The following is a 27,472-nucleotide window of genomic DNA, read 5'->3' as shown; positions in this document are numbered from 1 at the left end:
GAGTGTGGACTGCGTGGATGAAGAGTGTGGACTGCATGGACGAGAGCATCGACTGCATGGAAACGAGAGCATCGACTGCATGCAAACGAGAACATCGACTGCATGCAAACGAGAGCATCGACTGCATGGAAACGAGAGCATCGACTGCATGCAAACGAGAGCATCGACTGTACATGGCAAGGAACTGGGAAGACAGCTTGTATTATATGTACATACCCGTTACAACACCTGAAAGACTGTACCACCACATAGAATCGAAAGAGTATCACAAAGAGGTCTGGCTTGTGGACCCGAGCTGCGAGCCATCTCTTGTCCAGGGCTCGACGGCACTGTCCACCGCCTGCACCTCTTCACGCAAGAGACCTATTCTCGACACAGACCAACTTTGTCCTGCAGCTTCTGAGCGCAACATCCACGCACTTGGTCCTCCACCCAACAACAACATCACGCCCTCCGAACTCAGCAACGTTGACATTGCCATATCGCTCCTCGACCAGCTGCTTCAGCTTCAGGAACCTGACCCCTGCAAAGTGCTCATCGAACTCCAGATCCACAGTGGTGGATTCCTTCCTACCTCTGCTCTTGACCCCCGCAAAGTGCTCATCGAACTCCAGATCCACAGTGGTGGATTCCTTCTTACCTCTGCTCTTGTTGATCATCTCCACGCCCTCCGTCCTCGGGTGCACGACTACGTCATCCACCACAATCAGATCCTGAACCCACAACACCACACACAAACACACGCACCCTCGCTCTCTCCCAGGCCGTTCGTGCCTACGCCCTCGCCATCCCAGCCATCGCGAACAGCCCAGACATGCCGTCCCACCCCCTCACCAAAGCCCAGCGCATGTCCTACCGCATCGCGCGCGGCGAAACAGGCGTGCTGACATTCGAGCCCTACAAGTCCGAGATCCTGCCGTCCTGGCGTTTCAAAACACCCGCCATCGCCAAGAAGTCGTCTGCCGCCATCTACGCCAAGTTCCTCGCGTACCACGACGCCGACGACTTCATCGGCATGGACATGGCGCGCAAGTTCCTGCAGATGGGCATGACGCGCGCCAAGCGGTATGCGAACCACAAGGGCGGGCGCAAGTACGACAAGAAGACTGGAGAGGTGTTGCAAAAGCACCAGGACTTTGAGGGCAGGGAGGAGAAGCTCGAGGCCAGTTTGGTGTTTAGGGAGGTTTGGGATAGGGCGAGGGGTCATGATGGGTATCAGGCTATGAAGGAGAGGTTCGTGAAAGAGCAGAAGGAGTGGGATAGGACGCGGAAAATGGAAATCAAGAAAGAGGTGGAGGATGAAGAGGACGCAGGGGCTGAGACGAAGCCGGAAGAGGAGAGGAGGACAAGGAGCAAGACCGCGACGAAGCCGGAAAAGGCGAGGAACACAAGGAGCAAGACCGAGATCAAAGAGGAAGAAGGCTGAGCGTGGATATACCCACCTACTTTGGCATTACAGAAAGAGAGTCCGACAGTGACCGATTGCTAGTTTCCTACGTCAACGCCAGGGTGAAGGCGCGCACCCCGTCTTCCACTCTCTGATTGACCAGGATCCTCAGGAGCTGGAAACAGGGTTCGAACCTATCTCCACGGACGTCTGTCGTGCCGCTGCGCAGGAGATTGATCGCGAGGAGCGCGAAGCGGCTATCATGCCTCCTCCAAGCCGACCTGGTAAGTTTCCATCTCGCGGGACTCGTCGCGCAACTCAGCGCTGCACGGGAGAACGACCATCGCCAGAGCGCCGCACTGGAAGGCCAAGTCAACGACCTCGAGGCCAGGATTGAGCGTGTGGCGGCCGAGCGCGAGATGCTGAGCAACGAGCTCGTCGAGGCCAAGAGCGAGGCGGAGAAGTGGAGGGCGCTGTGCGAAGGACAAAGGATGGCTGTGCTGGATACCATGGCTCGCCGCTTTTAGACAAAAGACCACCTCGGAGTGTATGATATCTGCATGCTCCCCTGATGACACGTTCAGGACACCACATCGGGCGCAATCCAAGCCTCGGAAGATAGTCTAGACAAGCTATGCGCGGGTCAGATGTTCTTATCGTATGCGCTTGTACAGTCCATATAGACCCCTCCGCTACTCAGGATTGTTCTCTTCTTCCTCTCCATACAGCACCGCCAAGATCCTCCGAGAGAAACGTCGGCTGGCTATGTCTTCCTGTTCTAAACAGCCGATTGTACTCGGTGATGTTGGCTTCTGGCTGACAGAGTGTTGAATTGATCGTGTTGTTTGCTTGCTCGGCCGGCCTTGGTAGGAGATCGGCCGTCTTGATTACCGCGTAGCTCCGCATTGCAGACAAGAATGGAAGTTCGACGTATCTAGTAGCATACGGCTGCGGCCAGTAAAACGCTGCTATTTCTGCAGAAGCTGTGTGCATCCATGAGCTCTAGTTCTCAAAGCTTCAGTTGTCACGATCGGACTGCCCTTTCAGCCTTGAGAGAGTAACGAATTTGCCCGTGCGACACGAAGAGATTGTTTGAGACTGAATATCGCACAGTCTTGGACACTGTAAAGCATGCGTTTCATCGGCAGCTTCGAATTTTCGACACCTGCTTTCCGGGCACTGGTTCACGACTACCCTGCATCCCAAACAGTCTTCGTTCCACACTCGGTCAACACGGCCTTTAACGCCGAGGATGCACACAGAAAAACGTGCTTTCTGCTGCTCCAAATCACAGCTCAAAGCTACATTTCGGAAAAAAAGTCATATATGCACCAGAGGTCTCGAGCAAGGTAGCCCAGTTTTGTGACTCAAGACTTTAGTTGAAGTTACTTAGAGGAGCCGCAGCACCGGCATTCTCACACCTCGGAGATCTTGAATCCTCCCGGCAGAAGTTTCTGATAGACCCCGAGAGGATCATACTTCTTCGCGACCTTCTTCATGAACGCCACCTTGTCGGCACCGTAGGATGAAAGTGGATCCTGGTCCTTGTCGGCATAGTTGAGATACAGATAGTCTATCGCTGTGTCCTTTTCGGTGGCGAACTTCTGGATGCCATCGGTCAACATCTTGCCCAAGCTGATGAATAATTCGTCGTCTTGGGCCTCCGACCAAGATAGGTAGGACTGGTACATGATAAAGTTCTCGCTGTAGCGCTCCATGCCGAGCACGTTGCCGCCCTTGGCCGTGCTGTTCGCGGTGTAACTTGTCGCCCAAACTTGATGCAAGCACGAGACGCGCCACTGGCCAGAAGCCTTGGCTTGAAGCTCCGTGATGACGATGTTGTAAAGACGTGCTGTCTCCTGGAGGGTCGCGAGATCAATCTTGAACGAGAGTGTACGGAATTGAACTCTGTGGAACTCGCGTTAGCACCATTCTTACATCAGACACGAGTGACATACCGTTTGGTGGTGTCGCTACCAAACTCGGCAGCGATTGCGCTCATAGGTTGGATCTTAGTCGAATCGCTGATGGTGTTGTTGACGGCGAAAAACTCGCGGTAAGCATCCGGGCGTACCACAGGCTTTGTGTAATCGAAGGCAGCCCGCACGACGTCTATTGGGCTGGCTGTGGAGTAGCCCTGGAAGACGATCAAAGCAGCGTTTGGGTCCCTGTTCGAGTCCAGACCGAAGTTGACAAGCGACTTGAAATGTTGATTGACGGTGGACGCAGGCCAGGAAACGATACCTCCCCATAGATCTTCGTTCTCGAAAGTCTCCATGTCGTATCGGGTCACAATGCCGAAATTGTTGTTACCACCTTTGAGCGCAGTGAAAAGATCGGCGTTAGTCTTCTTGCTGGCGTTCACAATGCGGCCGTCGGCAAGGACGACCTGGAAGTTGACCACGTTATCGCAGGACAACCCGACGCGGGGCGCGTAGTGAGATATACCTCCACCCAGCAGGAAGCCGCCGACACCGACCGTGGACCCTCGACCGCCGGCTACCATGCGCCCCAATGGCTCCAAAGCTGCGTAGACAGATCCCCATCTGGCGGCTGGCATAATGCTTGCTAATTTGGTCCCGTCATTGTAGGTCGTGCCGTTCATGTACAGCAGGTCAATGGTTACTCCATCGTCGACATTGTTGGCACCAGGGATCGGGGTATGGCCGCCAGATCGTACGGCAAATTGGCAGGTCTTCAGCAAGCTGGCAGCCCCCAGAATCTTCACAGTGGCGGAGACCTCCTTAGCAGTCGTTGGTTGCACAATACAATTAGGCGTCAATCTACTCTTTCCGTCAAAGTAAGAAGCAAGACTGGCGTTGTATGCATTTTGACCAGGATAGGTGACGCGCTTGGCTACAGGACTCAAGGTCAAAGCAGTGCACTAGAGGAAGTCAGAACAGTGAGACAAGACAGCATATAACTTACACAGTAGCTGGGGAACAAGAACTGGACTGTAGACTCGATATCTGTTTCGTTCTGAGCGCTCGTTACGCCAAACAGGACCGCCGCGAGCAAAGTGACGCTCAAAGGAAACATAATGGACGGTTCGACACCCAGAAAGACGGTGTTCGATACGTAAAGAGAAAGTCAATTGAGCTCAGACTTTGTGGGCAATTCCCATCATAAGCGTTTTAACATTAATCGCGCGGGTCGGCCACCTGCCCGTTGACGATGATGAGAGCCCAAGTGACCGAGTCAGCAAAATTGGGGATGTCTGATTTCCGCGGATTTCACGAATAATACGGTGAACGTCTCCGTGCCGATGGTGCAGACTCGACAGAATGATTCTGGAATCTGCCGCGGGCCTTGTGGCGAGTTGCAGCATTGTAATCATACAAAAGAGTGGGGAACACAAGCGATGGAGGAGGGCTATCGGAGGAATTTACCAAGTGAGCCTAAGCTAGTCTTAACCGAGCAACCTCCAGCCATCTCTAACGGCAAGGCCCGTTGCGTACTTTCCACGGAGGAAAAGACGCCACTGCCGACTCATTAACCGTCTCATCAGCTAATCCGCCCAGAATGAATGCAAAGATCTCTGGTCCAATGAACATGAGTACAGGGATAGCAAAAGAGATGATGGGTCCTCAACCCGATCCTTCGTGCCCACTCCCCTTTTTCAGCCCCGCCCTGCAGGACTCCCTCCACCTACGAGCATGTGACTACTCCGATCCACAGCAGAAGCCTTACGTAGGCCACCGGACAAAGGTTCGTAATGAAGAAGGCGAAATCTGACACCGGAAGCGCCCAGACACCCGCCCAAGCTGATCGCGAGGCCGGTGGTATACTGGACTCAAATGAGAAGAGGCTGAGAGCAGATGCGTCTCTTATCACCAGAGTGAAGGAGTTACAATCAAACAAAAATGGACGACATAAGGAATACGCATGGCGATAGGCCTGGGTTCAGTAACAACAATCGAATCTCGCTATTGTCAAGCGAAGCAATGACATCAGTGAGACGGGTTGCACCATGTTTCGGATGTTCAGCATCTCTCAGGACTTCGGCACACGGACTGCCCGAGTTGATTAACCTGCATCCCTCCGTCAGGTGGCCATCTGCCCGAGTCTCCCCATCTAACAGTCTGCTTCGAATTCTGCGAGCTATGCAGACTCAAATTGAGGTGATATCCCCATTCTGCTGTCAGGTACATCCAGGTCCACGGACTGTCTTTTGAGGGAAACGCTCGTGTGGAAATGGTGGACCTCAACCGGCCTATCGTACCCGCGCCTGGTGGTTATGTTGTAAACCTCGAAAATCCACAACGACGCGGGGAGGCCATGATCACTTGGGTGGGAATCGTGGGAATGGTCGTTGCCACGCTATCGTTAATTGTCCGGGCATACACAAAGATCGTGTTAGTGAAAAAACTGTCATCTGATGATTGTAAGTTTTCCTTTTAACTATACGTCTTGCACTTTGACTGACCATTCTACAAAGGGTGTCTCCTACTTGCGTGGGTAGGTATTCACAGCTCCTTCGACTTATGAAACCGCGTGGCTAACATACTGTGACCGTCTGCTGGCAGATATTCTGCATACCTGTACAGTCACTCATTGTCTGTAAGTCTGATGTCCTACTCGATACACTGGTTGCTGCGGAGCATAAGATTAACGACCACGCTTCAGATAGAGCACCAGCTGGCCTGATTGGTGTGCATGCTTGGGAGTTGACTGGTCGTCAGCTCAACACCATTGCTAGAGTCGGTTTTCTCTAAGCGACCTGCGTTGCGTTTTTGCTGATTTTCAACGTTCTAGATAACTCTGACGACCACCGTGCTGTACTCGCCAGCTCTCGCCTTTGCAAAACTGTCCTTCCTTTGCTTCTACCTAAACCTGAATCCCGCGACTGGCTTCCGCACTGGAGTCTATTTCACCATGTTCGTTGTGATTGGGTCCTGTGTCGGCATCGTCATATCTTTACTTGCAGCATGCAAGCCGTTTGCGAAGAATACCGACGTTACCGTCAAAGAAGGGCAATGCTTAAATAAAGCAGCGTTGTACATCGCCACTGGGGTACTGAACATCTTCACGGACATTATGGTCATCATCCTACCGATACCAATGGTTCTGGGCTTGCAAATGTCCAAGGCGCGTAAGGTCATGCTGATCTTGCTTTTCAGCGCTGGCTCCATGTAAACCTCCACTCCCAGATCGAAGGGTCACGACTGATACATTAATTAGTACATGCGTCACAAGTGCGGTGCGTGTTGCACTACTTCCTCCAATGCTGACGTCGAGGGATCCGTCCTGGGACACTGTCTATCCTAGTTTGTGGATGTGAGTACGCGCCTTTTCTCGAGAATCAGCCCCTCGTCAAGCGTTCGTATACTGTCGTTCGATTACTTTGCTGACCTTGTTTGCTAGTCTCGTTGAGGCGAGTCTCATAATCATCACTGGCACTCTGCCCACTATGCGGCTGTTCTTGAAGCATGTGGCCCCTAGTTTGATCGGCGACTCCGAAGCAACCCAGCCGTCGACAGCGCGCCGGGGACCTGGCTGGGAGCTACAGCATAGAGGAACACATGATCCTTATGATATGGAAGATGAGTCATCTGAGAGGGAAATTTTTGGCAAGGCACCATGACGGCAGTGAAATTGGAATTGGATCTCGGAGCTTGGGGGGCTAGCGTGCGTTTGAAAATCCTGCCGACAACGTATGTCTACAAAATATAAATCAACTTTGTCCTTACACAGTAGGACCAGTAATATAGGTGGCTTTAACTGCTCCGAATCCCACTAAATCTCATATTTTCGTTCTGCCACTTAGTTGAAAGGGGTGGGTCCAGCCAAAGCTTCGTGCAAACCTATTCTCTGGTGTGTAATTTGTTCCTTGATTGCTGTACACCAGACAACCAGGTCACTATCTTGTAGTAGTAGGGTTTGCAGACTTTCTGAGACCATGTATAATGGGTAGCCGGCTGACATGGAACCGTAGAGGCTCATGTCCTTCTGCAGGAGAAATGGAAGTCCTCGACAGATCTTGTAGCAGAGATTTCTGACTTCTGCACATCGTTTCCGTTCTACACCGAGAGTATTCGTCTCGCCAGTAGCTGTTTGGAGTTCCAGTTTGGCGAGCTGTGATAGGCAAACGAGTCCAAGATGGCTCTGATACCTTGAAGCGCATGACCGTATGTGTTAAGGTACTCCTGCCGTCTGTTCGGGCCCGTTATCATGATGGACATTGCGAGAGCCCGAACTGCTGGTAAGATGATAGGTTCGAATTAGGCATGATCTCGACTGATATGAGGCAGCGCTTGTACCCAGCCGCCACATATTCTGGATCTTGAGGGCCCAATGGTCATGAGAAAAGGTATTTCCTCTTTCGGAATATAATGTTGCACAAGGATGGCTACACATTCATCGTACGTAAGCTGCTGCGGATCGGCCGAGCCTGAGGTGAGCTCGCCAGGTACAAGGCTAGAGCCATTACGCTGTCGTACATTGCGTTGTCTGGAGCCTTCTGTCTTCTTTCTCAGGCGAGGACAAGGGACAGTAGGCTTATGCTAGAAGACAACCAGGTCCTGCAGATAGCCACTGCATTCACGACCGGTTAGTCTGTATTGGCTGCAAGCTGGTTCAAGCCCATCGCACTAAGAAAAGTCAGGCGGGCTCGTCCGTGGGAACAGAGATAGAGGTATACACCAATCTTATGTTGTCTGCAGGTGTGACAGACGTCTTGCTTCTTTCCTCTCATCTCGCCAGAGAGGCAACGCTTGACATTCCCGGCACTACCGTCCAAGAAGGGCAGAAATGCGAAGATCGTGTCGTGTCGCTATGGAGGCATCTTCGAAGACTGAATTGAACCGTGCGGCACACGAAACTGCTGCTTTTGGTTGAACGTCACAGCGGATCAAGTGCCTTCAACTTACCGATTCTACGCAGATACTTTGCCTCACAGACAAGATATCTCGAGGCACTTCAGGCGCCTATATCTAGACGGTGCCGAACAGTGAGGTAGCCCGTGGGTGTCAGCACGGAACGTAATCAATGCAGCTTTACGATGCTTGAATGCAGCAATAGTATTCGGTCCGCCCTCCCAGTACACTGACACCCGGATGTTAGACAAATTGCCAGACGAAATTAAATATCAACTAGACGGACCTCCACCAGAACTTCACTTAATTTCCGTTGACGGGCCCGCATTGCAGCTGTAATAGCTGCCCCCAATCGATACCGTCCTCTTGAGCCACGAGGATCACATCGACAATCTCAATCCAGAGGACTGCGAGCTCCTAGATGGTCGCAAAGCCTTCACGACTTCAGACGGTGCAAGGAATCTCGCACCTCGACCCGGTGTTCTTGCCCTCAAGCCATGGGCCACCACGGAGGCATGTATTGATGGTACGAGGTTCAAGATCACTGGCACTCCCTGTCAGCAGATTCTTGGCGGAGAAGTGACTGGCCTCGTTCTCGAGACAGAGTCATTTGGATTCCACTCTTCCGGCCCACCCAACGCTATCTGGATCTCTGGCGAAACCATTTACCTCGATGAGCTGGTCGAGATTGGCAGGAAATGGCACGTCAAGGTTGCCGTGATCCATCTTGGAGATGCTCGTGTGCCCTTGTCTGCAGGCCCTGTACAGATTGTCATGGATAACAAGTCTGCGGTCGATTTGGTGGGGATTTAGGAAGATTGGCACGGAGGTGTTGGCTCTTGTCCACTACGAGTCCTGGCAGCACTTCAATGGGCTTGAATCGGATCTTGAGAAGGTCGTGAAGGAAGAAGAGTTTAAGAATTTGAGTGAAACAGTTGTCCCCTGGCGTAGCTACGCTTGTAGCCGAGTTCCAAGGCGGCCTCTTACCCAAGCAAAGCTGTCAACCTGTGTTGCAATGGCACACTCCAACTTTCAGGATTTCTGAACAATTACACTTGATATGTCGTGTCCACGCATATCAAGAAGCAGATGGTTCCCACAAGTTACTCATTGCCGATCATCTTGGCTGACTATGTTAGTTGGCCCGTGCATGGTGCAAACTGCCTCATTGGGATGAGAGGGCTAACTCCAAGCAGGGCTAGTCGGGCCCCACTTGGAAGGTCTAGTTGAAGGGGGCCGCATCTCATTGGGCATCGTTTGCAGCGCCAACGCTTGTACACACGTCGCCGATGTCGATAACCATACGCACAACATCGATGGCCATACCCTTATAGGTTTCGAAGCATTTGTTAGCAGGGTGCGGAACCACAGAGCTCCACAGTACCTCGGGTATTGTCCTAAAGGGCACCACTGGCTTATATAATTACGGAGTGAGCCCCCCAATGTTGAAGCACAACTCTCTGAGAGATCCCTCGTCATACAAAAGTTCAACCTCATATGCGTTTGATTACTCGATCAACATGGCCCAGTCTTTCCGTCAGCTGCTCGGTGTCCCACCTTCCGCCGCCTCGCCAAGCGACTCCGCCCTCCTTATCATCGATGCTCAGAACGAGTACGCCTCCGGCAATCTGAGAGTCACCAATGCCGAAGCTAGCGGTAAAGTCATCGCTTCTCTGCTTGAAAAGTACCGCGCTGCCAACGGCAAGGTCGTTCATATCCTCCACAAGACTCCAGAGGGCGCTCCCATCTTTACCCCGAACACCCCGTTGGCCGATGAGTTTGACGCACTGAAGGCCAAGGATGGCGAGGAAGTAATCTGGAAAGGCCACCCCGGATCTTTCGCTGAGACGAATTTGGATGAGGTGCTGAAGGGATGGCGTATCGAGAAAATCGTTCTGACTGGATACATGGCGCACGTCTGTGTCAGTACCACAGCAAGACAGGCAGCTCAAAGAGGATACGACGTACTTGTCGTCGAAGATGGAATTGGTGACCGTGATATCCCAGGCGTGAAGGGGGAAGAGCTCACAAAGGTGACACTTGCGGAGCTGGGAGATGTCTTCGCTACCGTCGTCAAGAGCGAGGAAATCAAATAGACGTGGATTGGATGAGAAACGATGACTATTTAAGGCGTATGCATCTGGTAGTAGTTCTCCCTGACATCCTCCACGATCTGTCTTACCGCGTCTGCGTCGAGCTTTGGCTTGCGGTCGGGGGTGTAAAGGCCGTTGACTTCTTGCTCGATATCTGTGAGCTGGGTGTAGACGAAGCCGCCGATGAGACCCGGTTTCGCGATACCTGTCATCATCTTCTCGATTCGTTTGAGCAAATCATTGGGGTCGGTTGCAGTCGTGTAGCCCCAGTCACGCTGATTGTCCGATCCGGCAGCTTCTCTTGCGATGTTGATACCACCGAACTCAGTGCAGATAACAGGAGCATTATCGTGGTGGCTTGATCCAAGAGCACCCCCAATAGCCGACAAGAACATGGGTCGGTCTGCTTTGGGACTAAGAATGCCTTCTAAGCTGGCGCATGTCTTCGTCAGAGCATCAGCGTCAGAGTAGTCGTGGAAAGTAGTGAGATCCGTCTGCACGTGCTCCCACCCGCAATTGTCGTTGATAGGCCTTGTTGGATCGAGGACCTTGGTCGCATAATAGAGACTCTTGAGATGATCTCTTTGATTCTGACTGTTTGCCAGGTCGGTGTATGCCCAGCTCTCATTCACCGGTGTCCATGCTACAACACTAGGATGATTGATATCTCGCAAGACAGCCTCGCGCCACTCTTGATCGAAACGTTCAACGTATTCAGCGCTGAAGGCGTACGCATTCGCCATCTCACCCCAGACGAGGAAACCGAGACGATCAGCCCAGTAGTGGAAAACCGGGTCTTCGACTTTCTGATGCTTACGACAGCCATTGAAACCCATCTTCTGCGCTAGCTCGATATCTGTCTTCAAGGCTTCGGATGAAGGTGGCGTCATGAAAGTATCGAGCCAGTAGCCCTGGTCTAGGAAGAGCGCCTGGAAGTGTGGCTTATTGTTGATCCTGAACAAACCGTCATCCCATGACAACGAGCGCATTCCCGTAGTGGTGCGGATCGTGTCAACAAGAGTCGACGTGCCGTCGTATAAGCGAATCTCCACATCGTACAAAGTAGGGTCATCTGGAGACCAGAGGACGACTCCATTGCGCACATCATCGAATGACTCCAAGAGTGCTTCGCCCAGCTGAGCCTTAGCGTCTTTCGATAGCACCATGTCTGGATCTGAAGAGACGATATCAGAATCCCGTGGCAGCTCGACCTTCTCCGTTCTGGTGACGTGTGTGCCCTTAAGGCTGACCTCGAGTTCCACGCTGTAACTGTGGCCAGCTGGTCTACCAAGGATCTTAACATTGGCATGCAGCTTTCCCGATTCGATATCATTGCTCCTCAGTAACGTTCCGTGGCTGCTGTCTCCAATGCGCACAGATGGAACAACCTCGAGCCAAACGTTCTGCCAGATGCCTCCGCTAGGCGTGTAGAAGATACTCTCGGGCTGTGCACCCCAATACTGCTTACCTCGTGGTTGGGTCAAGTCATAAGCTGAGTCGAACACTCGCAACGTAAGTCGTTGCGTAGACTCCTTCGCGAACGCGTCTGTAAGATCGATGTCGAAGGGCACGTGTCCACCGCGATGCCCACCAACAAAGTGGCCGCCTACCCATACCCTCGCCTCATAGTCTACAGCACCGAACTTAACAAGCACGCGCCGACCATTCTTCTTCTCCTGCTCATTCCGCGGGTCGGTTATCTCCCTTTCGTACCAGAACACCTCGTGGACGCCCTTCTCTTCGATGCCAGATGCGGGGCACTGGAACACATAAGGAACTTGTATGTCGCGCTTCTTGTGCGTTGTAACTTCGCCGCTTTTGTGCTGGTTGCTCTGAATAAGCCCCTGAGTACCTCCAGTAATCTTGGCTGTGATACTCAAGGCGTCATTGGCGGCTTTGGAGCTGGAAACCTTGTTGCTTGACTTCACAGTGACCTCAGCCGGGAGGCCTTCGAGGTGCCAACCCTGCATCAAACCCACATCATCGTCATCAAACAGGAACGACCATGGCCCGTTCAAGGACTTCCAAGTCAGCTCGTCGCGAACAAAATCCGGCCTAGGGTAGTCGCTCATTGCGGGGACTTTTGTCTAAGATTGGCGAACGAGTACTTGAGGATTAAAGCAAAGAGAGTTAGATGTTGGCGTTTCCGGGAAACAGCGATGAGATGGCACGTTGATCCCTTAAAACTGTGATGCACGTGAGATGCCTCTCCGACATGCAGGAAGGGTGGAATTGCGGGGAAAGAAGACTTAGTCGGAAAACACGCCAAAGTAGCGCAAGTCGCGTCTTCATGAATGCCCGCCAAATTCTTGCTTACTATTTACCAACATGCTCTTTGGATTTTTGCAGAGGCAGCTGCGTCCAGGAAAGTCATGGACGTCGAAAACGGCGATGTGGCTATATTGAGCGCGTCCAGAGGTGTCAAACGGTTCGATGGCTGTCTTCATGTACCGTGATGGCCGTGAATCGTGAATTTTGCACTATGTCTGAAATGTTCGAGATCTCCACGCATAAAGTCGAAAAAACTTCAGCTCTGACCTCATGCTAGAGTCCATCCCTGCGCCTCATCATACAACCTCTCGATGTCCGCGATCAACTCTTCGGGCTTATGCCCATCTTCACAATCCTTCCACTCGCCACCATCATACACACACCGAACGTGATCATCCAGTCTGATTGTACAGCTAATTCCCGCGCCCACATCCTGGCTGTGCTTCACACTGTCACGCAGCAGGCCCATGCCATACGCGCCATTGTCCTTGCTCATGCAGTCGTTGAGCAAGCCGAAGTCAAGGCCGTGTTCGAGCGCGCAGTCCTCGATAAGCTGCCGCTTGGGTATCTCTTGGTAGTCGTTGATCAGACAATTTGTGAAGCCCAAGTGTAGCTTGGGGTCGGGGTACTCGCGGGCAGCGCAAAGGAGAACGATGTTGCCGAGGCATTCGGTTTGGCCGTGTTTGCATTGAACGCCGTCGTCTTCGTTTGTGAGTCTGAGATGTGTGAGTACGGAAGCATGGGGGCGTTTGTGCCGGCCGAGAGGACCTACTGGCCGATGAAGGATAGTCTAAAGTCGACTTTGTCTGATATGTTCGCCATGGTGGGCATGACGAGTTTCTGGAGGCATGCGCGAGCATCCGGGCACTTGGACCTGCCGATATATTAGCACCTAGCTCAGCTTCCACCATTTCGTGCAATACCTACATTATGTGCACATCCAGCGGTACCCTCGCCTTCACATCCGAATGCTCATGCTCACAGCTCCACGTCCTGGCGAGCCAAAACACCGCAAACAAAATCGCTAGCATCGCAGCGTGTATCCTGCGCTTCTGTTGAGGTCGCGGCATGGTCGCGTCAACAGGCGCCTGCTCCTGCGTCTGGGGAAGCAAGGGCGCCTTCAATTCCACGATAGGCTTCTCGGACATTGACGATGCCATGGCTTTATTATGGCCTTTGCAGCGGCAGGGCCTCCGGCCGTTTTTGGGCTGCTTAGCGGGTGGGTAGTTCGATACGAAGGGGTCTGGCTGAGATTCTGGGCCGCGAGATGCTAAAAGCGGTTCAGGCGTGATAGGCACTGATAGCGTGATCAGCACGTGGTCAGCAAATAAACACAATCAGGTTGTGAAGAGGAAGTAAGCAGTAGCAGAGAAACATTATGGCAGTACAAGACTGCACTGTGCAAGCTGTGTCTATGGTCAGCTAATCTTCCCGCGCTGCCGCAGTTGATGCGCGAACGACTGTTGCTGTTAGTGGAGTCAGGAAAAAGTGGGTCTAATTCAGGGCAGCAGCGCCGATGACGGCAGGTGCCCAAGCCCTACCTTCGTTCGAGGGAGTGAATTGTACTGTTGTGTCCGATGAGCTGAAGCAGCCGCCCCTTCCGCGATGGCACAGTTCGCCGTCACCTCCAATCTCCACCACATTGACCGGACCAGTGGAGCCACGGCTTGAGCCTCAAGTCATGGCAGCGAGCCCAGTTGCTTTCACTTGCATGCCTCCGACGCTTCCTCCCGCTCCCACCCATGACACCACGGCAAGCTCACGATGGTCGACTCTCGGAATGCTCTTGATGAGCTGACAGCCTGCCTGACTATCGACAAACTCCTGGATCTTGCACGCCGGTCCTCAGAGACGTACAAGCATCTCGCAAAGACCTCAACGAAGCATTTTCTCGTCACTCCTGTGACTGCCCTGCCTACCGGAAAAGAGCAGGGGAAATTTCTCGCTATCGATGTTGGAGGGTCAAACCTGCGAGTTGGATTCATCGAGCTGGTAGGCGAGGCAGCGAAACCCAGCCCTGATAGTCACCGGATCCAAGATGATGTTTCTAGGACGATCAAGAGGAGCTTTGACAAGAGCTGGTCCATTGAAGACCACTTGAAAATGGACCAACCGGAGGACCTCTTCAAGTGGGTAGGGGACTGTATGGCCGAGGTGATCCGGGAAGCTATCAACAGCAACTCGATCCTAAAAGATCAAGAGATATTGCTGGGTGTCACCTTCAGTTTTCCTATGGCGTATGTACGCTAATGAATTCTCGAAATCGTACCACTGACTTCTTCCGTAGACAGACGAGGCTGTCAGAAGCTACGCTGTTACCCATGGGAAAAGGGTTCGCAATCACTACTAACCTGAACCTGGGCCAGATGCTTCTGAACGGCTACGCACGCCATTGCTCGGCCCCTCACACAGAAGCAGACCCTAACTCAGCAGGAGGGCCAAGCAGCAGCAGCAGTGGCAGTCTCGGCAACAGTCACGCAGTTCTACCCATGATACGAGTCGCAGCGATTACCAACGACACAGTGGCGACTTTCATCTCCTTGGCGTACGCCGCAAAGGCTACACCGCACAGTCGCGTTGCACTAGGTCTAATAGTCGGCACAGGAACGAACGCCACTGTACCTATGAAGCTAGAGGATCTCCACCCCGAGAAGCAGAGTCAGCTTCAAGATCACGCATCAACAGACAATGTTGTCATAAATACCGAATGGACCATCTGTGGGACAGATAAGCCACTCGAAGATCTTGGGATCAAGACAAAGTGGGACAGAATGCTCGACGAAAACAGCGAAGCACCAGGCTTCCAGCCATTCGAGTACATGACATCCGGCCGCTATCTAGGAGAAATCGTGCGCCTGGCTTTCGTCGACGCGACCTCGACTGCGAATGACATAACAGACATCCCTGTCAAATTGCAGCAGAAGAATGCCATACCCACGCGCTTCTTGTCCGAGGTTGTTGCACACGCAGATGAGGCAACGTTGCTAAGCCAGCTGAACAAGCAATACCCCACAAACGAAGCAGATGATGGCAGCTTCTGGAGCCCTCGAAGAGTACGACTACTCCGCGACCTCGCACGAGCTGTCCAACAACGCTCGTCAGCGCTGATAGCAGCTGCATGCATTGGCCTTCTGGACTGCGTTGGCGACATCGACCTCGCCAAGGAATCCATCAAAACCAAGAACAGTGAATGTTACGAAGAGCTCGTCATTGCCTACACTGGAGGCACAATCTCACAGTACCCGCAATGGCTTCCAGACTGCCAAGCGTGGATAGACAAGCTGGTCGCTGCATCTGCGTCTGCCCCATTGAAGATGGTCGTGCTGAAGGAAGCATTGGATGGAGGAATTATCGGCGCTGGCGTACTGGCGAGCATGGGCAACAGAATTGCTTGAAGGACTGGTGAAAAGTGTGTGGCGACTTTCTCCTTGATGTGCACATGAGTTTAGACTCGAGATCTGAACGATAACAATGAACGGATTTCCACGCCTATGTTGGCCCCTCGAATTATATGCTAATTTCGACCGTCACCTTCAATGAATTAATCCCCACACGGTCAGTGAAGAGGTCCTCCACAGCCACACACCCATATTTACCTGTCTTCCGCCAACTCTTCACCCAATAATTCCCACCACTACCATCCTTGGCATCTCCAGACTCGCGCAACGAATTCGCGCCGGCTCTCAACACATCATGCCGTACATACTCATCCACCCTCTCCCGCCGCCAAAGCGGAACCCCTACAAGCCCGAGCTCCCAACATTCACCACTTCCTCGCGGCCCATAGCGCACTTTTTCCACAGCCACGGCTGGCGGGTGCGCCACATGTATGTCGACCTCTCTGATTCTCCCTCCGCCCGCGCAAGACTATCACCGACATGGTCACGGTCAAGCCCGACGGCCTCATCGCGCAGCAACAACAGCGCCGCGAGCAACAGCTGCATCGACGCCGGTCAGCTGTCCATTCGAGAACCTCCGCCCGACCACGAGCAGCCAAACTGCTGCTGCAGCAGCGCCGGATCTTCGATACGATCATGCGGGCCCATCCTCGAGCTGCACTGCTACCTCATCCCTCTTTGCCCCGTGATGTTCCACGGCCCGCCCGCCACGGCCCAGCAACTGCGATATCTGCGGTACTACGCCCGCCCACATACCAATTTCGAGGACGACGACGGGGGTGTGGATCTGCACCTGCCGAACCGCGCGGGGCTGGCGCTTCAGAAAGCCACTGACGAGACGCTCTGGCAGCAGTCGCGGAGGGCAGAGCGGCGGCGCGTGCGTAATGGGAGCGAGGATGCGCAGCGCACAGTCCCGGACGAGGCGTGGACGAGAGAGACGGTGACGGTACGCACGCGCGATGTTAGGAGCGCAGGGTTTGTGCGGACGGGGAGCGGTCCGGGTACCGCGGAGGAGAGAGTGGGAGTGTTGAAGATGGGCAGGTTGGCGACTGTTCTGCCAGAACGGAGGAGGATTAAAGAGAGCGTTGTGCAGAGCGTGAAAGAGGGGGTTGAGCGTCCACGGCTGGTCTCCGCGGAACAGGACGAGGAGGTCGATGAAGAGCTTGGCCAACAGTGGGAGACATGCGAGCGGGTTTTGCTGGCAAGTGAAGGCCTGGAGTGGGCGGAAGATGAGAAGACATTGAGGCAGACAAGAAATGTCTAAACCAGGCGGACTATACACATTAGACACAGAGAAGGGCTGTAACGTCGAAATCGTTGCTTTCAACCTAGGGAGAGATGATTTTGTTAGAAAACGTGAATTGTATAAATGCTTTCATTTCAAGTCGTCGCCTGCATATCTATACGTACAGCGGTGTACCTCCGACCTCCACCTTGCGAAGCCGAGATCAGGCAGTGTCCGTAGTCTATCAGTATGCCCAAAAGCTGATGCAGATCCTATCATGCCGGCTGTTGATTACCACGATGCCTCCTCGCTGATCTCCGCTTACTCTTCCCACTCGGGGTTCTGTGGTATGTCAGCATGGAATCTAAGTATGAGTGACGTTTAGACGTACCTTTCGCAAGATGACCACACCCTCCAACACGTTCGTCAGAGCGAGGTACTTCTCGTCCTCCAGCTCTGCCCTCTCACCGTGAGCCAGCAACACAGGAGTGCTCTGTGTCTGCCAGCCAGTGATGGTCTTCGGTCGGCCAGCTTGCCCAACGATATCGACGGCCTGACCAACACGTACGTTGACTGTGAGCGGCTTGAGCTCTTCGTCGAGTGTGATGAGGAAACGTGGCGAGATGGCTGTCGCGAGGTAGTAGAGGAGGAAATGCGAGTCGCCGACGATGAACGACTTGGCATCGATGAGCGAGACAAGGACAGTCAGCAGACCTGAGGCTGCGACACGCGACAACACCTGGCGGTCAGTGTGGAAGGGATTGGCCGAGAGTGTGCCCTTGCCCATGTGCAGGAGACCTTGCGCAATGCGGACCATGAATAGTGCGTTGGGGTCGCGATGGTAGTAGCTCGCCAGTTGTCGCAGAAGCTGTGCAAGACGAGCGTTGTTGGTACCAGCACCGCAAAGACCCATGGCGAAGATGGCGTTGATTGCGACATCGTTGTCGTTGTCGTGGGAGTATCGTGATAGTGTGTCGTAGATCTTCATCTGAGGATTGCTAGGGCTGATGAGACCTAGAGCAAGAGGTACAGCCTTGCGGATGTTGGCCTCGCCGTAGTGCATCAAGTGGCCCAATGTGCGGAGGATCATCTCCTGGCCAACGTCCTCTCCCATTGCCACCAGAGACAGACCGATGACGGCATACGACTGGAGCAGCTCATCGCCCTTCTTTTCTTCGCTGTCGTCCTCGATGTGCTCGTTGCAAATGTGAAGTAACTGTTGGATCTTCAGGACTGCACCGGTACCCGCCCACGCGCAGACCTCGGTCAAAACGGAGGCTGACTTTGCCATAGGGTGGTCGAGCGCCTTCAGGGTCTCCAGGATGACATCGACTTCCTCTTGCTGACCGAAGAAGAGAAGCGCAAGGCCCAAAGACATGAATCGCGTCCACCTGTCCTTGAGCTGGCTCGATCGGTCCTCGTCCAGGAGTGTGTTCATCAACGCATCTGTGACCTCGCCATTTGCAGAACCGACGAAGATTAGACCAAGCGACAATGCTGCCATCGCCGAGAGCTGCATATCTAGGCTTGTGTCGCTGACAATAGGTAGAAGAAGCTCGAGGAGCTCCTCCTTGTTCGAGCCTGCGTATGCAAGACCGAGACCCATAATTGAGGCAAGACGGATGTTCTTGTTCTTGTGCGCCAGATTGTCCTCATCACCCAACAGAGCAAGCGCGGGGTCAGAGTCCATGCGCACACCCGAGTTGAAGATACCGGTGGCGAGCATAGCACCAGCCTTGACCATATCGTCGTCGACGTTTGTATACGGGTCGATCTTATCCAAACCAGTCTCAACGTCCCAGAGCATCAACATCCCCAGAGACGCTGTTGTTGAGAGCATGCCCTCCTCCTTTGTCTTCCAGACCCAGCTGCTCTTGCTATCCGAGTTGAGCATGAGTTTGTCGTTCCCGTAACCGGTGTTGACGAATGCGTTCACGAATGCCGATGCAAGGTTGTGTCTCGCCGAGTCGGTGTTGGTCAGGCCCGCTGTCCGGCTGCTCTCAAGATGTGTCTTGTAGATGTCGTCCGGAGTCTTGGGGTCGAGGATGTTGAGCTCCTTGCCCAGCGCCTTGAAATGGTCTGGTAACCTGGAGTTGTTCAAGCACTCCTGAAGCTCCGCATCATCGTCATCTGACACATCAAACCAGATGCGCTGTCGCGCAATGAGGAATGCCATCTGTCTGCGGATAGACTTGTCCTTCGTCGAGTTGAATGCCTCCTCGATCAGGTCCCTGTCATTCAGGCGTATCGCCAAAGCCACAGCCTGTGTGAACTGGTTGTATTTGCGGTAGATCTGGTATGCGGTGCGGAGGAACTTGTCATTGTCGGGGTATGTGAGCAGGGGGACGATACTGCTGCAATCAGTTGAAGCTCACGCGGGAAGAAAAATCCACTTACCCAACCATGTACAAGCAGACTCGCGCGTATGTGTTCTCGTCAATGTGCTGCTCGACCTGGTCGATCATCTCCAGCTCAGAGAGCATGTCCACCGCATCAGCCTCAGCGTTGTGCTTCAGGAAGAAGGGGACCAGGCCTCCGCCGAGGTCGGTAACATCGTCTGTCGGTTTGTCGTCGTTCAGGCGATTCTGAAACTCTCTGCCAATCTCGAGCGCGAGGTGGCGCATGTACTCGTGGCCCCAGGAGCCGAGATCTGTGGATGGCGCTTGCAGGCGGTACTTCAAGCAGTCGAGGCGCTCTTCGTCCGAGTACGTCATTCCGAGGACTGAAAGCATATCGGCAAACGATTGCTGTTGCCGTCAGTATATCATCTAGGTTCCTCGGGAGCGATCCTCGTACCTTGTTCTCGCCCTCGGGCCATGATGCATACTGCTTCTCGAGGCTCTCGTAGTGGGGTCGCAGGAACTTGAGCGGCTTAGGCACTGCTGTCATGGAGCTCGTCGATGTCTTGATAAACTCCTTGATCTGATCGAGGGCAGGCTTGTAGAGGCTGGTGTCGGACTCCTGGACAATGGTCAGCGCAAACTGTGGGGACACACAGCACGTGAGAGTGGCGGCGACATACCAGTATCCGCTCTACCAACATGTCCAGTTCGCTCTTCAGCTGCTGGTCTTCCTCGCTGAGCTCCTCTGCGTTCGCCATCAGTACATGTCCACAGCATCACGCCGCCGCGGCGGTCCTGCAGGCAAGACGTACCGCCGGTTGTCTCGACTTTCTTGTCCTTGCCATCTGCCTTTGTGTCCTCCTTCTTCTTCTCTGCATCACCGTTGGCTGCCTTGCCCTTGCCCTTCTCGGCGGCCGTGGGCTTCTTCTCGTCGTCCCTCGCCATGATGATTATGAAACGGCAGCTAGTGCAGGCGGCGAAGTGTATGGAATACGTGTACTGCGGTTCAGGAAGGAGCGGTCGCGGTATAATCCGTCCAGGCGGTGTTCTAGAGCAAGGTGATAGAAAGGAGACGGGGAGAAGACACGACTATGTGGTGGGGGATGTGCGGTAATGCGCTGGATGGATTGTTATGGAGCTCTCTTCGACGTAGGTCGGTGCTTGGCGGACGACAGCGCCGAGAACCCTCCACCAAAAGTGTCCCGCCATGCCCACCAAAAAGTTCAATGCTCCCGCACCGAAAGCCGTGACGTCGCTTTCACCATCGCCACATACCCGGACCACGTTCAAAGCACCGCCAGAATGAAGCTGAACGTCAAGAACATCCGCTACCTCACCCCGGAGGACTGGCGCGTCCTTACAGCGGTACGCGCATCCACTGCCGCAACGCACTCAGGACTAACGCTGACATAGACCAGACAGAAATGGGCACGCGCAACCACGAAGTCGTACCCACGTCGCTGATCTCCTCGATCTCCGGGTCCGGCATAGGCGTGCACAAGTCCATCTCGAACCTTGCAAAAATCGGACTCATCGCCAAAACCAAAAACGCAAAATATGACGGCTACCGGCTGACCTACGGCGGCCTGGACTACCTGGCGCTGCACACACACACGAAGTCCTCGACAGTCTTCAGTGTCGGAAACCAAATCGGCGTCGGCAAGGAGAGCGACATCTTCGTCTGCGCGAACGCAGAAGGGCGGCAGCTGGTCCTCAAGATCCACCGTCTGGGCCGCATATCGTTCCGCACCGTCAAGGCGAACCGCGATTACCTGCGCAATCGCCAGGGCGGGAGCTGGATGTACATGAGTCGGCTGGCGGCGATCAAGGAGTTCGAGTTCATGAAAGCGCTGCGGCGCGAGGGGTTCCCTGTGCCCGAGCCCGTGGGACAGAACCGGCACACCGTGATCATGGGGCTGATCGATGCGTTTCCCATGCGCACGATTTCGAAAGTCGGCGATCCCGCGACGCTGTACAGCGAGTTACTCGACTTCATCGTGCGGTTTGCACAGCACGGATTGATTCACGGCGACTTCAACGAGTTCAACATCCTGATCGAAGAGAAATTCGACGAGGATGGGGAGCGCGTACAGCTCATTCCCACGATCATCGATTTCCCGCAGATGGTGTCAATCGACCATGCGAACGCCGAGTTCTACTTCGACCGCGATGTGGCATGCATCAAGCGCTTCTTCGACCGCCGCTTTGGCTTCACGAGCGACGAGCCAGGGCCGTTCTTCAAAGACGCCATCCAAAATCTGGTCAAGAGGCTAGATGTCGAGGTGGAGGCTTCAGGGTTTAGCAAGAAGATGGCCAAGGAGTTGGACGTGTACATGAAGGAGCACGGTATCGACGGCGATGCTGGAGGTGCTGACGTGGATTGCGAGGATAATGATGACGTCGAGGACGAAGAAGCAGCAGACCTGGACAGCGGAGAGGAGGCTGGCGGCGTCTCTCTGGAAGGTGACGACGTCAAAGAGAGTGTGCCTACTGCAGAGGACACACCGTCAGAAATCCAAAAGCCTAGCACTCTTGCATCGCAGATGACACTGCTCGACGTTCGAGACAACGATCCCCTGCCGGATCTGAGCGAGTGTAAGCCACGCCCGCAGTCGACTATGACTACCAAAGCTGCAAAGAAGAAGGCCGGGTGGGCCATATAGAACTTCAAGTCATCGTTCAGCATCCCTTCTCCAGCGATACCCAGACCTTTGAGGTCACAAAAGTTTGATGACCATAGACATGAATAGACCATCTTCGCGATCGTACGCGTGCATGAACGAAATGCTCTTTGCCCTTTAGTGACAACATCACGATTTTGGCCTCGTGCACACCGCGGGGACAAAGCATGAAGTTAAGAGAAGATCAATTATGCGACGAACTATCGAGACTACCACAGATCCGACGATACAGTCTGGCTACTTCCATGTCTGATCCTGTTCCACCATCGATGAGAAAATCTACAATGCATAACCCATGAAGATCTTTTGGTTGGCCACCCAACTCACGTGCTAACAGATACTTCTAAGATAAAGACATTAGCCGCACAAATGGTCCGAACGAAGTGCGGGACGAAGTATGAGAAGGATATGTTCAGGAAGCCGAGGGCCAAGAGGAGTATTAGCGCCGATGTCCTGAAGAGCATGGCCGAAGCGAGCGACAGAAAGAAATGGCCAAGGTACGATCGCTGTCCGGGGTATCGTGCCATGGCGTTTGAGATAATTAACGTCGTGCTCCACGAGTGATGCGGCTGGTGGATGCTGACGGAGCAATCGTGATAAGAATTGCGTACACGAAGGTAAGGCGACGACAAGTTGGAGCAGCGTTGCTATGTGCGGGTTTTCACTCGTCGCAGCGAGCAGGCAATTCGACCTTGTTATCGGCCTTGACGGGTGTGGCAGGGTTGGTCTTGGTGTCGACGCCGTGCTCAGAAACGCCCTCGTCACAATCGACAGCGCCTGGCTGTGCCATCTGGTACATCGCCGGGCGAGACGTACCAAGCGTCGAAGGGATGGCTGGTGCCCATGGCTGACGGTAAGTACCGCGCTGCATGAACATCTCGAACTCGCTTCCGGCACTGTGAGAGACTGGGGAGACAGTGTCGTAGCGGTCAGGTGTACCCAACGCCCTAGCCTGGGCAACACCGACCTCATACTCAGCGGCACGGAAGACACGACCGGCTGCTGTCTGTTGCTTGAGCGTCTTCTGCTCGTGCGTATCCGAGAAGCGGATCTGAATGAGGTGCTCCTCGCAATTAGGCTTAGACACAGGGGTGTTGTTGAACTTCTTGATGACCTCGTCACAGATGTCGCGAGTCTCGAAACGGGCAAAGCCAACACCGCGACCATTGCCTTCGGGATCACGAAGGATCCTGCTCGAGCAGACCTTGTGTGGCGCGAAGATAGATGCGAGTTCCTGAGATCAGATCAGTCATTTTTCCCAGTGCAAGGAGGCAATGGTGACATACATGCTCGTTCATATTCTTGGGAATGTTGGATACGTAAAGGTTGGTATTACCGTCATCAGAGAACTTCTTGAGCTTGGAGTAGAATGATTCCTGAGGTTGTCAGCGAGGGTTCAGCAACGTTAGGAAGAGAATATCTTACTCGGGCGAAGCTGACTTCGTAGCCTAGGTAGTGAAAACCACGAATGCAGTCTTCAGCATCCTCGAAGTTGTGATACTTGATGAATCCAAAGCTGTTGATTGTGTCAGTGCAGCTCAGTGGTGTGGACAGAGCGCTTACCCTTTGCAGAGATTCGACTTGAGATCGATGATCGACTTCGAGCTCTGGATATCGCCAAAGCGCTTGCCCCAGGCGTGCAGCATCTCATCGGTCGTCTCTGGCAGGAGGCCGCGGATGTAGACGTTCGTCTCGCCAGTCTTGTTCTCCAGGCTACGATCGAGTGGCTTGTGAGGAGAGCTGGGAGCTGGGATTGCGCGAGGAATGGGTGGCTCTTGGTGCACCAGAGCGAGCAGATGAGGTGGTAGAGTGGGCATGGCCTGCTGCTTCTGGACGGGAGCCATCAGCTGATAGGGGTGTGCCAGCTGCGACGGAGAAGGAGTCGCGCTGTTCGTGTAGACGGCGCTGGGAGAGCGATCCATGATGGTAGCGCCAGTACCGTACCGGTACATGCCACCACTGCCGAAGGGTGTGCCAGGGATGTCGTTCTCGTTGGAGGACATGGAGTCTCGTCGCGGCGTCATGAGGGAAGGCATGTCACCAGACGACATGCGAGAAGCCCAGCCAGGTGCCATGGGGCTATGGCCAACGACAGCTTGACTGTATTGATATGCGGCCTGTGGGTCGAACGAAGCGTTGTGGTTGTACATGCCTGGAGAGTGTCCCTGCTGCCCACCTGGAAGCACCTGGTACATGGAGCCGAGAGCGTGCTGGTTGGGTATCCAGAGACCTTGACCTTGTGGTATGGGTAGGTTACCATAGTCAGAAGAGTTACCGGACATACCAGACCCAGCAGACTTGTGGTTGGCGGACGAGCCATATGAGGCATGCATGTTGAGCGCTGCCATGGTATTCGTCAGACCTTGCAAACCAGCATCGCCATTGGGAGACATGGGCAGACCTCGAGGAAGGTACTGTGCTCCATGACCTTGGCCGTTGTATGCGTTGAGCATGTGCTGACCCTTGTAGCTACCCGCAGGTGCGGCATAGCCGTTCTGGCGAGCGTTGGTAGTCATGATGAAGACTGGAAGGAGCGAAGTGACCGACAAGGTGGCAGTAGGCGAGCTGGACGACTAGGGACAGGCGTCGATGGGTGCTGCAATCAGGAGTAGAGTGATCGAAAGATGCGAGCCCTGCTATGCAGCGACAAGAGGTATCAAGAAGGAGAGAGCGGGCGGGACTGCTGAGATGTACGGAAGAACGTTGCTCTGGGGCAAGGTTAGTCATATAAAGTTCCGAGGAGCAGCCATGACAGAGGTTGGTGAGCGGTGATGGTGAATCCCAGCCACCCGTCGAAAGCGAATAGAGATGGTGGGTCAGAGAGTCGGGTACGGGCTGGCGTGAGGTGAAGGGTAGAAATGGGATGGAAGTGAAGGCAACATACCGAGTCGTAAATGTCAAACTTTTGCAATGTGCGGGACGAGTAGTGACTCCAAAGCTGTTGATGGCGTCAGTACGTGAACAGGTGATGTATGAGGCGGTGATGAAGCCTCACCTGCGAAAAGCTACAAAGAATGTGGCCACTGAAGCGTATTGGTGAGGAAGAAGTGGTGCAGAATGAGTGAAGAGAAGAAGAGACGAAAGGTGGCGAGGGATCTCGAGAAGAAAAGGTGCTCGACAGTGGCGGGCTCGGCGTCGCGCAGAGGGAAAGAGCTGTCGTGGTGTCTTGGTGGAAGAGGGGAGTTGCAACGGCGGCGCGCGTATACAGAGCAGCAGCCTCGCCTTCCTTCCACCCCGGGAAGTCGCCAAGGACCAGGTAGATGGGACGGAAAGCACTAACCTTACGATGGTAGACGCTGTGATAGGAGCAAACAGGTAACAGTACAAACGAAAGCAGCAGCAGTTGCAGGTTGAGGGTCGAGCGTCTTCCCTTTCTCGCCTCGTATTTGGCGCGCGGTGGGTCTCTAGTGATGTTGGGAAAGAGCTGTTCAAATAGTGATGTCGAGTCCGAGTTTGCGGACGAATTTGCAGAACGTGTACTGCCGTTAGCTGCGGTGGGAGTGCACCGCTTTAATAAGACCAGTTGAAGCCAGAAGGTATATCGCTGATATGTACAAGCCAGGGATATGGCTCTACAGAGCTGCACCTGAGTGCAGGCGACGCGAGGTCACATCAAGTCGTGCACCTTGCCCGCTTCCGCAGCTGGCGGCCATGCCCTTCTGAGACGAGTGTGTAGCAGTCTTCAGACGACGAGGCATCCCAATTCGCACTCGCGCTTCTCTATCTAGCAGGCCGCTCTCCGCAACGGCGAAGCTAATGCAGCCCCCAGCGCCCTTGCAGTAGGGCTGAAGGAGCGACAGTGTCTAGGAGAACCATCTCGTTGATGACGCTCACTCAGGTAATGCATCGCGCGCGAGCAGAGGTGCCTTTGGGAGATGATCTATGGGGTGGGTCAGATCGCGGGCTGAGGAACTGCGAGGATTCGCCCTGTCACTTTTTTACCTCCGCACTGCAGTCGGCTCCCGGGTGTTCGTAAAATTGTCCGCAGGCCCGACCAGGTGCGTCGCTCTGTTTGACATTGAGATTAGCTTGCAGCATGTTAGTATAGTGACACGACACAAGGTACCTCACTTATAACAACCTATCAGCCGGCTGCTGCCCACAAAGGGTTGGAAACCGTCTTGGATTTGAACTCGTCCGCAGCACACTTGTAACTTCCGCTGCGAGCGGGCGCGGTGCAGCTAGTCGCAGCGGTTACTAGCTGCGTTTACTTGCCTGCGCTCTGGAGTCGAGATCACCACAACGTTCAGGCCAACGCCTTTTGGGTGACGATGCAGAGCCTCCCGCGGCCCCGACCCGCGTGCCTCGATGCAGTATTAGCTGACAGGAAAAGCTCCGCGGTGCCGTCAACGGCAGCCGAGCTGCAAGGGCATCGTTCGCAGCCAGACGACGACTCATCATCAAGCGCTTCTGACAGAGACAACGCCACCACTGGTCGAATCAGAAGACGCTGAGTATCGAGCAGATCGCGCAGATAGTAGGAGCTGGGATTGCGAGGAGTCCTTGGTAAGTGAGGAGAAATTGAAGTACAAGAAAAGCTTTGGGAGAGGTGACTAACCTTGCGTGTTCATGTCCCCATCGAGCGCTCTGCAAACGGTCAATTGGGAGCACAATGTGAGCAGATGTGTCACAGCGCTCGCTCGATGGAGGTGCTTACGCCTGTTCGCGTGCTGCGTGGGCGCAAGAGCATTGATTACCGTGTTGCATGTCCTTTCAAGTAGCTATCCGACTGTTCGTTCGCAAGCAGGGTTGCTGAAACAGTGACTGCATGCTTGGAATGCGGCTTGCCACGAAGCAAGACGGTTGTAATAGCAAGGGCTAGTCGTTTGGGTGGACGTGTCGAGAGGCGCATATTATGTGTGGCTTGAGAGTACAGTACCGGCTGAGGAGTCGTCGCATACGTGCCGAGCTCTGAGCCTTCGGATGTCATGCATATCGTGCGCCGTCATTCACTGCAATGCTTCTTCTTGTGTTCACATCAATCAACCTTCTTCTGCTTTTGTTCACGCCACTCCTCGTTGCTTCGTTGCGACTCTGTTGATGTTACTCAGTTCGACCTGAAACCTGGATTCCGGATCGACTCGCTACCGTCTAGGGTGACAGGAAGGGTGATGCTCCTCAGATTCTATTTGGCTTGCATGCCTGAGGTGGCACAAAGCGCCAAATTGCGCTGCATCAGTCTCGTCAGGGTTCACGGGGTTCTCGAGAATCATTGCTGGTCCATGCTTCGAAGGCGCGGAAGAATCCCAGAGATTTGCAT

General features: G+C 53.9%; 12 protein-coding genes and 1 pseudogene across 13 annotated transcripts in view; 7 read left to right on the top strand and 6 right to left on the bottom strand.

The window, feature by feature from the left end:
* Positions 1-1,426, top strand: part of M421DRAFT_64103 (uncharacterized protein) — a gene marked incomplete at both ends in the record, with an annotated part of 2,214 nt that extends 788 nt beyond the window's left edge. The window contains one exon of the mRNA XM_033596118.1: positions 795-1,426. Coding sequence (XP_033448406.1) covers positions 795-1,426 — 632 coding nt within the window. The remainder of the gene's footprint in view (positions 1-794) is intronic.
* A 1,165-nt stretch (positions 1,427-2,591) lies between these two features.
* M421DRAFT_168940 (FAD binding domain-containing protein) lies at positions 2,592-4,523 on the bottom strand. The gene is made up of 3 exons (XM_033587753.1): positions 4,316-4,523; positions 3,346-4,271; positions 2,592-3,295 (listed from the first exon to the last, which is right to left on the bottom strand). Exons 1-3 carry the CDS (start codon positions 4,424-4,426, stop codon positions 2,803-2,805), a joined length of 1,530 nt encoding a protein of 509 aa, XP_033448405.1. The 5' UTR covers positions 4,427-4,523; the 3' UTR covers positions 2,592-2,802.
* A 379-nt stretch (positions 4,524-4,902) lies between these two features.
* On the top strand, positions 4,903-5,137 carry M421DRAFT_421334 (uncharacterized protein). Its single transcript, XM_033592794.1, has one exon. It carries the CDS (start codon positions 4,910-4,912, stop codon positions 5,120-5,122), a length of 213 nt encoding a protein of 70 aa, XP_033448404.1. The 5' UTR covers positions 4,903-4,909; the 3' UTR covers positions 5,123-5,137.
* A 444-nt stretch (positions 5,138-5,581) lies between these two features.
* M421DRAFT_392881 (uncharacterized protein) lies at positions 5,582-7,122 on the top strand (the record flags this gene model as incomplete). Its single annotated transcript, XM_033590034.1, has 7 exons — positions 5,582-5,771; positions 5,826-5,845; positions 5,914-5,947; positions 6,014-6,087; positions 6,143-6,519; positions 6,569-6,664; positions 6,752-7,122. 7 exons carry the CDS (start codon positions 5,582-5,584, stop codon positions 6,969-6,971), a joined length of 1,011 nt encoding a protein of 336 aa, XP_033448403.1. The 3' UTR covers positions 6,972-7,122.
* A 1,422-nt stretch (positions 7,123-8,544) lies between these two features.
* Positions 8,545-9,161, top strand: M421DRAFT_392879 (uncharacterized protein; the record flags this gene model as incomplete). The annotated part of the gene is made up of 1 exon (XM_033590033.1): positions 8,545-9,161. A coding segment is annotated over one exon (471 nt), but the record flags the coding sequence as incomplete, so codon positions are not given.
* Positions 9,162-9,722: 561 nt separating this feature from the next.
* Positions 9,723-10,298, top strand: M421DRAFT_64276 (Isochorismatase hydrolase; the record flags this gene model as incomplete). Its single annotated transcript, XM_033596138.1, has 1 exon — positions 9,723-10,298. The coding sequence occupies one exon, from the start codon at positions 9,723-9,725 to the stop codon at positions 10,296-10,298; it is 576 nt and encodes a 191-aa protein (XP_033448401.1).
* Positions 10,299-10,327: 29 nt separating this feature from the next.
* M421DRAFT_5793 (glycoside hydrolase family 2 protein) lies at positions 10,328-12,367 on the bottom strand (the record flags this gene model as incomplete). Its single annotated transcript, XM_033595549.1, has 1 exon — positions 10,328-12,367. The coding sequence occupies one exon, from the start codon at positions 12,365-12,367 to the stop codon at positions 10,328-10,330; it is 2,040 nt and encodes a 679-aa protein (XP_033448400.1).
* A 467-nt stretch (positions 12,368-12,834) lies between these two features.
* M421DRAFT_63963 (uncharacterized protein) lies at positions 12,835-13,714 on the bottom strand (the record flags this gene model as incomplete). Its single annotated transcript, XM_033596102.1, has 3 exons — positions 12,835-13,282; positions 13,339-13,440; positions 13,494-13,714. 3 exons carry the CDS (start codon positions 13,712-13,714, stop codon positions 12,835-12,837), a joined length of 771 nt encoding a protein of 256 aa, XP_033448399.1.
* Positions 13,715-13,948: 234 nt separating this feature from the next.
* On the top strand, positions 13,949-16,158 carry M421DRAFT_421329 (hexokinase-2). The gene is made up of 2 exons (XM_033592793.1): positions 13,949-14,803; positions 14,854-16,158. Exons 1-2 carry the CDS (start codon positions 14,331-14,333, stop codon positions 15,959-15,961), a joined length of 1,581 nt encoding a protein of 526 aa, XP_033448398.1. The 5' UTR covers positions 13,949-14,330; the 3' UTR covers positions 15,962-16,158.
* On the bottom strand, positions 16,111-17,410 carry M421DRAFT_168841 (annotated as a pseudogene; the record flags this gene model as incomplete). Its single annotated transcript has 2 exons — positions 16,111-17,292; positions 17,375-17,410. Coding segments are annotated over 2 exons (730 nt in total), but the record flags the coding sequence as incomplete, so codon positions are not given.
* M421DRAFT_421327 (26S proteasome regulatory complex, non-ATPase subcomplex, Rpn1 subunit) lies at positions 17,326-20,590 on the bottom strand. The gene is made up of 6 exons (XM_033592792.1): positions 20,344-20,590; positions 20,212-20,276; positions 19,986-20,150; positions 19,587-19,936; positions 17,581-19,540; positions 17,326-17,531 (listed from the first exon to the last, which is right to left on the bottom strand). The coding sequence occupies exons 1-6, from the start codon at positions 20,474-20,476 to the stop codon at positions 17,511-17,513; spliced, it is 2,694 nt and encodes an 897-aa protein (XP_033448397.1). The 5' UTR covers positions 20,477-20,590; the 3' UTR covers positions 17,326-17,510.
* A 243-nt stretch (positions 20,591-20,833) lies between these two features.
* On the top strand, positions 20,834-22,194 carry M421DRAFT_64374 (RIO1-domain-containing protein; the record flags this gene model as incomplete). The annotated part of the gene is made up of 2 exons (XM_033596149.1): positions 20,834-20,896; positions 20,950-22,194. 2 exons carry the CDS (start codon positions 20,834-20,836, stop codon positions 22,192-22,194), a joined length of 1,308 nt encoding a protein of 435 aa, XP_033448396.1.
* A 679-nt stretch (positions 22,195-22,873) lies between these two features.
* M421DRAFT_64186 (uncharacterized protein) lies at positions 22,874-24,728 on the bottom strand (the record flags this gene model as incomplete). Its single annotated transcript, XM_033596128.1, has 4 exons — positions 22,874-23,446; positions 23,499-23,588; positions 23,638-23,728; positions 23,776-24,728. The coding sequence occupies 4 exons, from the start codon at positions 24,726-24,728 to the stop codon at positions 22,874-22,876; spliced, it is 1,707 nt and encodes a 568-aa protein (XP_033448395.1).
* Positions 24,729-27,472: the final 2,744 nt, after the last annotated feature.

This window comes from Didymella exigua (assembly GCF_010094145.1).
Source record: "Didymella exigua CBS 183.55 unplaced genomic scaffold M421scaffold_15, whole genome shotgun sequence".
NCBI classification, from domain to species: domain Eukaryota; kingdom Fungi; phylum Ascomycota; class Dothideomycetes; order Pleosporales; family Didymellaceae; genus Didymella; species Didymella exigua.
This window is presented reverse-complemented; position numbering and strand designations above follow the sequence as displayed.

Excerpts from the sequence above, each read along its gene's own strand:
- M421DRAFT_168940 (XM_033587753.1), bottom strand. The coding sequence starts at position 4,426 with ATGTTTCCTTTGAGCGTCACTTTGCTCGCGGCGGTCCTGTTTGGCGTA. Across the intron at positions 4,272-4,315 it reads TCTTGTTCCCCAGCTACTGT|TGCACTGCTTTGACCTTGAG; the intron begins GTAAGTTATATG and ends GACTTCCTCTAG. Across the intron at positions 3,296-3,345 it reads GGTAGCGACACCACCAAACG|AGTTCAATTCCGTACACTCT; the intron begins GTATGTCACTCG and ends CGAGTTCCACAG.
- M421DRAFT_421334 (XM_033592794.1), top strand. The coding sequence starts at position 4,910 with ATGAATGCAAAGATCTCTGGTCCAATGAACATGAGTACAGGGATAGCA.
- M421DRAFT_421327 (XM_033592792.1), bottom strand. The coding sequence starts at position 20,476 with ATGGCGAGGGACGACGAGAAGAAGCCCACGGCCGCCGAGAAGGGCAAG. Across the intron at positions 19,541-19,586 it reads GTCTGCTTGTACATGGTTGG|TATCGTCCCCCTGCTCACAT; the intron begins GTAAGTGGATTT and ends TGATTGCAGCAG. Across the intron at positions 17,532-17,580 it reads GTGTGGTCATCTTGCGAAAG|AACCCCGAGTGGGAAGAGTA; the intron begins GTACGTCTAAAC and ends GACATACCACAG.
- M421DRAFT_421329 (XM_033592793.1), top strand. The coding sequence starts at position 14,331 with ATGGTCGACTCTCGGAATGCTCTTGATGAGCTGACAGCCTGCCTGACT. Across the intron at positions 14,804-14,853 it reads ACCTTCAGTTTTCCTATGGC|ACAGACGAGGCTGTCAGAAG; the intron begins GTATGTACGCTA and ends CTTCTTCCGTAG.